Here is a 12,555-nt window from a genome sequence, read left to right as displayed (position 1 = left end):
AACCTGTTAGCCAACTGTTAAAAGTGCTAGATTGCATTACTATTACTTAGAATTGATTTGATTATCCTAAGAAGTGATTGAAATTTGTGTTGTTTTTTAAGTTGAGTAACATATTTTTACACTATTAGTATTTCCAACTATTTTAAAAATAGTACTTAAAATTTAAATATAATAACTTTAGCAAGAAAAAAGTCATTAATATATAGGTACTCTTCAATTTTTAAGATGTAATGCAGACACAATGCTATTAGAAAAAGCAAAATTACTCTATATAAATTTAATAAAATATTAAAGTATTTTTCCATTATTACTAATGAGTTAAGACTCAAAATGGAAACAACTCGTTCATTATTTTTCTTACTTTCAATTGTAAACATAGAACAATCAAACTAATCCGCACAATCAAACTAATCCGCACTTTAAAGAAGAAATGAATTTGAACAAATTTTAAATTTTTATTTTCTAAATGCTACATAAGCCTGTACCAATTTTTGTGCATAGCCTGAATTTAATTCTTCTTTAAATAAATTAATATGTAGAATAACAAATGGAGAAGTAACTTCAGAATATGCTATCCTCACGATTTAGCATATAAGTTAATTAGGCTAGCTTTTACTAAACTATATACTTAATCAAATTTAAATATGCGACAAAAAGAAGAAGCCCTGAATTACTCTTCTTATTCTTTCAATATATTTTCTATTATATCATATTGGCTATTAACATGTATACCAAAAAAATTATTGGCTATTAACAAATACTTCCTCTGTCCTATAATAAGTGTCACTTAGCCAAAAAAATTGTCTCATAATAAGTGTCATTTTAGGAAACCAAGACATAAATTGACTAGTTTTTTCCAATTCTACCTTGGATAAAAACTGACAAGTTAAAGTAAAATCTAAATGATGATTAGAAGAGCCACATAGTAACTTGATATTGTTGATTCCCGATGTCCAAAGAATTACTACTTGTGCATGCCCTAATCAAGATAAAAAATAATTCATTTTATTATATAGAGGTAATTTAGTAAACTTTACATTGCATTATTAATGTCTTAATATGTATATTTTTGATTAAAATGACACTTATTATTGGCGGAGGGCGTAATATAAATTACATGAGCAAAACTTGGCATGTAGACATGATGTGTTGGCGTGTCCATTAACTGGGCCTGCTGCCTCAAATAAGATAAAGTGGGCCAACAAAGAAAAGTTCTAACTGGACATGCGTAAACTATCCCCATGCAAGGGGAGAAATTGTGAGTCCGGAACCAAAATGCCCCAAAAAAACCCTTTTGAACCAAAATATTCTAACAAAAAAAATGTTACAAAACTATCTTTAGCGCAGTAATTTGCTGCACTAAAGCAGTTCACGGAGATGAGCCGTTAACTGCATTAGCGCGATATTTTCTTGCGTTATAAACGAAAAAAAAAAAAAAATCTATAACGCAGTAAAATACTGCGTTATAGAAACAGTACAAAAAAAAAAAAAAATTGGCCAACTTTATTTTTTGCAACACTTAGTGTTTTTTTTTCATACTTTGACCAATGATTAGTCGTGTGTCAAGACTCCAAAATGTCAATATTTTATATAGAACTCGATATTTTTTTTCGTACAATAATGTAGGCTCAATACATCAAGGATACGTAAACGTTCGGATCGTCATTTTAGGAGTTGAAAAGGTGCCCGAAGTAAGTTTTGTTTGTAAACTTTAAGTTTAAGTGTTTTATATACATAGACGTCCATTTTTGTTTGAAGACTTGTTATCATTAGCTTAAGGTTTTTTATTTCTAGGGTTTAGATTTATTGAAAATAAAGCCGTTGCCAAAAGGTTTTTAACTACTTTAGCGCAGTATTTTACTGCGCTAAAGAATTATTTTTTTTGTATAGCGCAGTAAAATAGCGAGCACTAAAAAAAAAAAAATTGGCAAACTTTTTTTTTTTTTTGTTGCAAAACTTAGTGTGTTTTTTCATACTTTGACCAACGATTAGTTGTGTGTCAAGACTCCAAAACGTTAATATTTTATATAGAACCTGATATTTTTTTTCTGCGTACAATAATGTAGGCTCAATACATTAAGGATACGTAGACGTTCGGATCGTCATTTTAGGGGTTGAAAAGGTACCCGAAGTAAGTTTTGTTTGAAAAAACTTAGTGTTTGGTATTTGTAAGGTTATTTTAGTCAACTTTATATGTCGAGAAAATTAGTCGACTTTATTTTCAAAAATTAAAACAGCAGAAGTGAAATTAGCATTCACAGCTACATTACCCCGGAATTTTTACGTTGAAATCTATTGCGCATCATCATATTATAAGTAAATAAAACTGAAAATTTCACGCCAATTTGGGGAAAATTGAAATTGAATGGGATAAAAGGTGTTTTTTTAAAAATCGGCTCGGCCAAACCACCTTACGGCCGTTTGTCCGCATAGATCTCGAAAAAATACCCAAAATAAAAAAAAAATCGCGTAAATCGGACGTCCGAGCGTAAAGTTATGACCATCTAAAGTTTGACCACTTTCCAACTAGCTTTTCTCCCTATATTTTTTAGAATTATATTTATATTCAAAATAAAGTTATGTCTTGATTAAAAAATAACACGCTTAAATCAAAACCTTAAAAAATAAAACACTTAAACCTAAAGTTTCCAAACAAAACTTACTTCGGATACCTTTTCAACCCCTAAAACGACGATCCGAACGTTTACGTATCCTTGATGTATTGAGCCTACATTATAGTATGCAGAAAAAATATCAGGTTCTATATAAACTATTGACGTTTTGGAGTCTTGACACACGACTAATCGTTGGTCAAAGTATGAAAAAAACACTAAGTGCTGCAGAGAAAAGATTTATTAAAATAAGATGTTGCGATCTTTTTATGGAAAAAAACACTAAGTATTCCTTAAGTGTGTTATTTTTTTAATGTGTAACTTTATTTCGAATATGTTGCAAAAAAAAAAAAAAAATCGCGTAAATGGGATGTCCGAGCGGAAAAAATCGCGTATATTCGAAATAAAATTACGCTTTAAAAAATAACACACTTAAATCTAAACCCTAAAACTAAAAAATTTTAAGCTAATGACAACAAGTCTTCAAATAAAAATGGACGCCTATGTATATAGAACACTTAAACCTAAAGTTTACAAACAAAACTTACTTCGGGTACCTTTTCAACACCTAAAATGATGATCCGAACGTTTACGTATCCTTGATGTATTGAGCCTACATTATTGTACGCAGAAAAAAACATCAGGTTCTATATAAAATATTGACATTTCGAAATCTTGACACACGACTAATCATTGGTCAAAGTATGAAAAAAAAACTCTAAGTGTTGCAAAAAATAAAGTTGGCCAATTTTATTTTTTTTGACTGCTTCTATAACGCAGTAAAATACTGTGCTAAAGCAGTTAACGGCACCGTCTCCGTGAACTGTTTTAGCGCAGTAAATTACTGCGCTAAAGGTAATTTTGTAACATTTTTTTTTATTGGGGTATTTTGGTTTAAAATAGTTTTTTTGGGGCATTTTGGTTCTGGACTCTATAAATTGTCAAAGCAACACAAAAATTCAGGAAGCAAGCCACGGCACGTTACCTGTTAGCCAATGGAATTGCTCCAATTCTGCAACATGACTAAATTGCCCTCAAAATGCCAAAGCAGGCATGTTGACCTACTGTGTGCTTATCCCCATTTATAGTATAGTAGAATAGAAATAGAATCTCTTTTCAATATCCCAATATTATATGGAGAAAATTCTTGAATACACGAGTAATTATTTGTGAAATTAAAAAAACAAAGACTTAGTGGGGGCTAGTTGCCACATCATTATTTATGACTATATTGCATGCGTTTGGAATGACATCACTTCAAGCAACAAACTTAAGTACACGCCAAAAATATATCAGTCTGAAACAAACGTGTATGAAAAGATGACCACCTCAACCACTGCCTTCCACGTGGCGCCGACCCATTTCCCCTCGTCATCCTCATCTATAAAAGACATCCTTAACTCTCTCAAATCCAAAGCTAGTACCAAGTACACAAATTTTGAATACCTCGATTTATATTGTCTCAAAAAAACCCAAAAAAAAACTAAAAAACCATATTCTCTGAAGAAAAAACATATTTCTTTGTTAATTTGAAAGCTATGGATTCTTATTGTCTTGGTAACCCCAAAGCTAAATTTCACCCTTTTTCTCCACCTTCTAGTTTCCTTGCACCAATTTTCAGAATTTCTTCAGTTCAACCTTTGCACAACGAAGAATCACGTAAATTTTCCAAGTTGAAGTGTGCAAAGGGACCCTCAGTTTCTAAGTTGGAGTTGGAAATAAATCAGGATGATATGGATATGGAAAAAGAATTGATCGAAATGAGGAGAATGGAGGACAAGTGTAAAGGGATAAGTGGTGGAATAGTTGAATTGTTGGAGTGTTTGGAAAGAGAAGCAATTATGGGTGAGGATGAGGGCAAAGAACCAACAGATTATAATAGGAGGGCTCAGATATTTGACAAGAGTTCTAAAGTTTTTCAAGCTCTTAGAGAGAGAGATATGGCTAGTAGCATATAGTTGTGACTTTGATACTCTTCTACACATGTATACAATAGTTCAAATGTTTGTAATTAGCAAAGAATAAAGGTGACAACAGATATATGTAGAAACTCGTGTAATATATATATCCTTCTAGTACTATGTTTGCATCAATGCCATGACTTTTGTTGCATGACTTAATTTGTTTCTCCTCTTCTTGTTTTCGTTCTTTGGTAAGTAGCTCTCTTCCCTGTAAAAATCTTTGAGATGGACTTTAAACTACTAGTAGTATTTTAACTCCTTGTTTGGATGGTTTTTACTCATGGTGAAATAATGTATGGTTTTAACGAATACCATGATACATTATAGGAGTATCACTTCACCAATAAATTGAATCGTTTTCCGTCGTTTTAAAATAACACGCACCAGCAATATGAAAAATAACTCACAATATTGCAAAGAAGAACGTATTGGGAATTTCTTATCATTTTATAAAATGACACACTAACAATCTGAAGAATAAACCACGTTACACGCAACCATCCAAAATGACTGTTAGGACTGCTTTATAAGATTACACACCAACAACCTGATGAATAAACCACGTTACACGCAACCATCCAAAAAAATTGTTAGGACTGTTCTTTTTTCTGGATATGTGCGAATGAATATGGTTTTGAAAGAACTGTTTTTGGAAAAATTAATTCTTGTAGTTGCGGCTTTGTTTTTTTGCTACGCTTGTTCTGGATAATGCAAGAGTTGTTTCCTACAATCCACAATTATAGTTGTGTAAAAGGGTAAAAAAAAGGAAAAGTATAGAATAAGAATCCAGCAATGTACCCAACGGATTTGCATATTTTGTAAATCCAGTCAATAGAATCTATGATCAATTTGGAATAACTTTGCCGGAAATTGAACTGATAATAATATACCAAAAGAAAACAGTGAATAGTTGCTCACAACTGCATCTAATATTTTTTCTGTTTCTTTCCAATACAACTGCATTTTCTGTCGAGCAAATTTTTTTATCCTAGGAATGAGAAAAATACAATGTCATAACATCCCACAGCAATAAAAAACCTCGGCGATCACATGCGTGCATATTGAGATCGCCTCCACGGAGAAAATGAAAAAATGAACTACGAACTACATCATGGTTAAGAGAAGGTACCTATCTATGAAGCTCACAATGTAATGCCAGTAAGTGATACATGGACACACTGGCTCGAATTTAACAGAACTTCCAACGATTTTGGCAGTTCACACATGTCACGTAAGTGGTCATAGGTTCATCTGCACTCCGCGTTTGCATCTGATAGTAGGTGCATTGATTCTTTCTACACCTACCACACTTGAACTTATCAGTACTAGCCTGTGCAGGAAGTCCACGTTCGCTATTGAATAACGCTTTTTCTTTAATTTTCTCATTCTGCTTTTGCCTTTCCTCGCTTGCCATTTCTTCTGGTGTCAGTTCAGTTATACGATGAAGAGGAAACTTCCCAAGAAGGACTTTTCTCCGGAAATCTTGATTGTTTTGATCCTTAATGTTAAACATTATAGACCTATACTTGAACTTCTGGGCACCATTAGATCTACCCCACTTCTCAAACATTGCAGTTTCTACCAGAACTGCAACTCTATATGGATCACATAAATTAACCTCATCCCTCAAATCCTCATCAACTTCACCTGCGACTTTGCATAAAGCTTCTGCAAGGATTTCCCGGACTTTGTCCCTCACAGAATCCTTGCAATAAATTAGAGCGCCCAACTTCGGCGGAGCAGCACTTGCCACAGTAGAATTACTCTTTTCACTCTTCGCAACACTAACACGCTCAACCTTTTTCTCAGCAAAGGAACTTTCTGACTTTACTACTTTCTCAGATTTTGAAGTCGTTCTCTCAACTTTTACATTATCAAACCTAGACACCTTTTCAACCTTGACCGACTCCGCTCTTTGAGATTTAGTGGCTCCATTAGCAGTAGAACCGGCACATTCATCTTTTACAGATTCCCCGTTCACTCCATAGCTGTTCTTATTTTTCAGAGTTTCTTTTACAATTATATTCTTCCAGTTCTGAACCACATCAGATGCCAACGCCTGGATCTTCTCCCTCGGATGTTTTGCCAATTGTCGAAGACGTTTTCCCACCTGAAACATGTTTCCATAATGTCAAATACAGAAAAGGGATTATCTGCCTCTCACTAGCATCAAGTGATACAGGCTGTCACATGAGGAATAAGCATGACATAAAACAATACCAATTGTGCCATCATCATGAAATGTTTATCAGCAGATGTCCCAAAACCCTTCGGAGAAACTGAACATATTTAAGTGGATAATCATGACTCAATTTTCTAACTGACAAGCAAAGATTATATCGCAACTAGAAACACCTAGCCCCACCTCTCCCCACTCCCTCCGGGGAAAAAAAAAAAAAGGAGGGAAATGAGAAAAGAAGAGAAAAACTAGAAAGTATAATTGTATTCCAAGGTGGGGAGTTTGATGTTCCCCACCGACCTATTTGCCGAATTCAATAAAAAAAATGAACAAACAATTCTATACTTCCATTCTATTCCCATATCTATGGAAGAATATATATAAAAATCCTTAGTGAAGTTAAGATCGATAGTGGTGTAGAAAAGTGAAGGAACTAATCTACAATAGGTTTCTTATGCCAAAGGACCCAGTCTTTTTAACACATCTGAAAAGACTACTCTCCCCGTATGGTCATTGAGAGGATGATTGTTATCTGGCCTGATTTTAATTCAGGTGGTCTTTGGTTTGAAAATTGATTGAAATTATCTTTCTCAATTTTCAAACTTTGCATATTAACAGATTCTCTTTGAAAAAAGAAAGTAACTTGTTTCTCCAACCATTGGAGAAATTTTATCATTTCATTGAGAAGAAAAAGCAATTTCCAACAAAAAGCGGTCGAAATTTAAACATCAAAATATATCTTGCATTTATTTGGTATCCTATTAGCTTAAGGGCACCTCAACTAATCGTCTGGTACCTTCTACCTACCAGGACTGAACAGATGAGAAGAAACCACATTGTTGTTTTTTTTTTTTTTTTTTTTTGGCTTGCTTCCACAAGGATTTGAACCCTAGTTTCGCATGCCACATTCCTACTTCGTTAACCACTAGGTCACACCTCCAATATGACATCTTGTATATGTATTTAATCACTTTATATTCTTCCAAAGTTTGAAACTTTGCAACTACAACCCTTTCAATCCAGAAAAAGTTGAACAAATACAACAAGCGAGAAGCTTGTATATCCACATTACGCACACATATCGAATGTTACCTTTCGAATACAACAGCAACTACAACATGCCCAGGTGTAATCCCAAAAGTGGTCCCAAGGGTAAGATGCACGCAGACCTTACCCCTACCTCGTGGGTTAGAGACTACCTTTGTGGGGTAGAGAGACCGTTTCCAATAGACTCCCGGCTCAAAAGAAAGTTTATGAAGTAAAGTTGCAAGAAAATACGACAGCAAAATAGCAAGATACAATGCAAATGAAGCAACATATAGTAATACACATTAAAGAATAAGTGATAACGTCCAAATACACTCCTCAAAGAGAAAGTGTACACGGTCGTATGCAATATATTTACCCAACTATGAGTCGGGGTCGAATCCCACAGAGAACAATATATAGGCGATTAAGAAAAGTACGAAATTTTCACTAACTAAGCTAAAGCCAAACGATGGATAATATTTTGGGTTTTTGAGAAAGATTATGACTAATGCAAAAATGTAAACTAACCTAGAAAGCAAGTAACATGATCAATGGCCACAAGTTTGGATCCAAAAGAAATTACACTCAAGTAACGATCCAATATATTTTATGATATTACAACTAAGAGCGGGTTTGTGTTGATAGATAATGATATCTAAAATCTCATTGAAAGTCTTCCAACCAAATCAATGAATTTCACTCTAAGCTTTTCCAAGCCTTAGAGTGTGATATTAGGCACAACCAATTTAACCTCAAGTAACTATCCTCTTCCGAGCTCAAGTTATTAGATGAGTTTAATGACCCAAATTCTTGTTAATTAATCTTTCCCAACCTAGATTTCCTCTTCCGAGCTCAATCTAAGTAAATGGGTGAGTCCTAGGGTTAGCTAATCCCTTTGGAAACATTCAAGAACGAGATTAATTAAATCAACAAAGACCCACTTCAATAGCAATAAGAATCATTCAATACATAAGCACAACAAGAGTTTCAAACCAAACTTTAATCAAGAAAACTTTCATAAACGAGATTCAAGTTATGGAATAGAAAGCTACACACTTAGATATACAATACAAAGCAAGGAATTGAAGAAATGAATTAAAGGTTTAAGAAATACTCAACCAAATCTTCAAATCTTCAACCCCAAAGTGTGGTGTAAAAACTAGTCTCCAAACTTGATGAAAAACTGCCAAAGATAATCTATTACAAACCCTAAAAGAGTATTTATATCATCCAAAAAACGGGAACAAAATCTGGACCAAAATACCCCTTGCACAACATCTTGCACCACATGCTATTCGCATGTTCAACATGCTAATCGCATGTGGTGCAAAAACCGTAGCATGTGGTGACAATTTTCTCTCACACACATCTTTAAAGACACGTCTTTGCTCGCATGTTGCACATCTTGCACCATATGCTACTCGCATATGGTGCCATTTTCAACGACGAAGCAGATTGCACCGCATCTTGCTCGCATGTTGCACATGCTGCACCATGTGCTATACTCTGCGTGTAGCATATGGTGCCAGAAAGTATGAATTTGTTCTATTTTTGCTCTATTTTGGTCCGTTTTGCTCCGTTTTGTTCCGTTATGCTCTCCGGCATCTTTTCCTACAAAACAACATAAAAACACAAAAAGTAACAACAAAAGTGCTTAAGGAGTCACAAAAGCTTAAGGAATTAGCGTCGAATATCGCGTAATTTCACGACTCATCAACACCCCCAACTTAAAGTCTTTGCTTGTCCTCAAGCAAACTAAAACAAAAATCTCAATGAGGATCCATTTTAAGCACAAAAACATGACTTTGGTTGGTACCAATAATTAGGCTACAAGCATGTGAAGCTTCAACGAAATAACTCCCTCGTTTCAAAATACAATTTCAAGAATGCATTAGAGATTTAAAACAATCAAGCAACAACACTCAAGCCTCAATAAGTGACTCAAAACTACTAGCTTACTAGATATGCTCGCCTGACTCAACTTTGAATTTTTCAACATCACCAATCTATCGTAATCCATATGCCCTCACAAGAAAGAAAGTCCCCAAATCACTATATTCACAACAACAACACAAGGGACAAATACACAAAGTCACTCACACTCATCAAAGAAATTCTAGTGCTAACAAATATCACACCATAAGCTTGCCCTTATTTTCAATCATCACTAACTCAAGATCATTCAGTTGGAGATCACATCGGGACTTTTTAAGCTCATAATGTAGGCTTAGGGAAGGGTAGGATAAGTATTTGGGATACAAGTGACTACGCCCTCCTTGAACACTACACATACTTTTTGTCCACTTTCCTCTTCATTTCAAAACATCACTCCTTCCTTTGCATACTAGTTTCCCCAATTATTCCAACTTTTTTTTTTTTTTCAAAGATACATTTTTTTTTTTTTTTTTAAGTTTGCAACCTTTTTGTATTTTTCAAATTTTCTTCCTTTCTTTTGACTTTTCCACAACACCAACCTTCACCATTCTCAAGCAACACTAACACCCCCAACTTAGGTTTTTGGCCTCAAATTTACAATTTCATGTTCAAGGAGGGAAAGGTTCAAAAGAGACATTTCGTCAAACCTAAAGGCTTGTAATGTGGCAATCAAAGAAAAGGTCATAAGCTCAAATGGGGTTACTAGTGATATTATTTATGCAATGGTAGGCTAGAAAGGCTAAAGAGGCTTTTTCAAAAATCACAAAGATAGCTCAAGGTCATCTCTCCAACCAACATAATCAAAATTAGCATTGAACGACTAACCGGGCAAGTTCTAGATGATAAAAGTAAACACAAGATTTATTTAACAAACACTCACCACACGTGGCATATGAACCAGTCTAGATGGATCACTAGTGTAATATCTCATAATCCAAAGTAAACACAACTAGTAGGTAAAGAGTCACAAAATGAGCCAAAAGTTATCACAAAGATCATTCTTTCCTATGCACCTTGGTTTTTAACTTTCACAAAATAATTTGGAGGGTATTCGCATTTCAATTTCACATGCAAGAGACTAACTCTATTAGTACCAAACAAGCCAAGAGTTTCACATTTTTCCTCAAAGAAAATAAAATAATAAGAGTGACTAATCCACAACATGTCAAAAGAACAAAATTTTCAGAAATTTGAGCAAGTTTCAAAATATAATATGCTGCCGCATGCCACCCCCAACTATAAATATTGCAGTGTCCTCGCTGCAAGCAATCAAAACAAAATAAAAAAAATGAAAATAATTTTTTTTTTCACCATACCCGACTCTCGCAGAATGACCTCGCGACTCGCGGCAGTGGTGTCACCCGAGGTTTTTTTTTTTTTTTTTTTTCTTCGTCACCACTTGCGACACGACCTGCGACTCGTAGGTGTGACTTTTGTCAAAAAAAAAATTCAAAGAAGCCCAAGGTCATCCGAAAATTCGTTATGCTCAAAACAACTCCAAAAAATTTTGAAACTTTGTAGATTAGTCAAAAACTATAAACTAAACTATTCTAAAAAATAAAATTTCAAAAATGATTTAAAACTTTTAAAACGATGGGTTGCCTCCCACCAAGCGCTTAAGTTAACGTCGCGGCACGACGGTTACCTTTACCACTTTTCCTTCCATTTGGAAGATATGAATTTGCGCCCCAACTTTGAATCAAGATTGTGATGACGCTCATGGGGCGGTGGTAGGGAAGCAAAGAGGCCAATTCTCGGGTGTCGCATTTTGCACTTCTTGGCTTTCAAGTGAGGCATGCCATTTTGTCTTCTTGGCATAGCAAACTTCAAAATGAAAACGCACTTGATCTTCATCTCCAAAATTCTCCAAGGCTCGGTTAGTTCAACTTCCATTTCACTAACCAAGCATAATGTTGAAAAATGGTTGGAATGAGGTCCAACGCTCTCAAATTCAAATTTGCATGAATTTTGACATCCTCACCCAAAAATGAACTAGAGTCTTCAAAAACCATTTCATGAACTTTCTTATGCAACTCTAGTATCATTTCTTCAACCTTGGCATCATTCACTATTTTTGGGTTGGTAGGTTGGCAATTTACCATTAGCTCATGAAAATCAATCTTGACCTCTTCTTCATTGGAAACCAACTCAAAACTACAATCCATGGCCCTTTGATATTGAGCATCACATGCCTCAATCTTGCATTCAATTCTCCTCTAATTTTTGGATAGTAATTTCAAGTAGCTTCACTTCTTGACTTTGCTCAACATGTATTTTTAGAAATTCTTCCATCATCCATGAAATGCCTTCACGGTGATTTCCATAGGCTTCAAGTTGTTGAGCTTGATTCATTAGCCAATCTTGGCTCAAAATTTTCATTTTGTCAAGATTTTCTTCATTGTTCATCCAAGTAAAAATCCATCCAACATATACCTTTTGGATAGTTTCATCATCTCCATGTTGAACCTCTTCTTCAAATTTGGTCAAGACTTGCCCATATTGTTCATTCCTCCCTATTATGCTTTTCAAAATTTCCTCAACTTCTTCTTTTTGAGAATTAGAGATTTCTTCTTCAAGATTATGCTCTTCTTCTTCAAGTTGAACCATTTCTTCAATTTCACAACTTTCGTCGTGGTCATAAGAATTTTTCGGATTCATCTTGTAAACTTGAAATCTCTTCTTCAACCATTTCATTTTGAGGAGTCGACACACTATGACAATTGAGGAATTGGCATCCTCAAATGGATCATTCGTTCTTTTCATAGCATCTCCATTTTCTAAAATGGTTTGTTGGCACAATCCGCTCTTCCTCCATTTTAGCTTCTCGATCTAAGTATGT

The 12,555-nt window shown here is 34.6% G+C and overlaps 1 protein-coding gene across 1 annotated transcript; it reads right to left on the bottom strand.

Moving 5' to 3' along the window:
* Window positions 1-5,471: 5,471 nt before the first annotated feature.
* On the bottom strand, window positions 5,472-6,911 carry LOC132068414 (transcription elongation factor TFIIS-like). The gene has a single exon (XM_059461987.1). The coding sequence runs from the start codon at window positions 6,690-6,692 to the stop codon at window positions 5,763-5,765; it is 930 nt and encodes a 309-aa protein (XP_059317970.1). The 5' UTR covers window positions 6,693-6,911; the 3' UTR covers window positions 5,472-5,762.
* Between the last annotated feature and the right edge of the window lie 5,644 nt (window positions 6,912-12,555).

The sequence above is a fragment of the Lycium ferocissimum genome, chromosome 8 (genome assembly GCF_029784015.1).
Source record: "Lycium ferocissimum isolate CSIRO_LF1 chromosome 8, AGI_CSIRO_Lferr_CH_V1, whole genome shotgun sequence".
NCBI classification, from domain to species: Eukaryota; Viridiplantae; Streptophyta; class Magnoliopsida; order Solanales; family Solanaceae; genus Lycium; species Lycium ferocissimum.
This window is presented reverse-complemented; position numbering and strand designations above follow the sequence as displayed.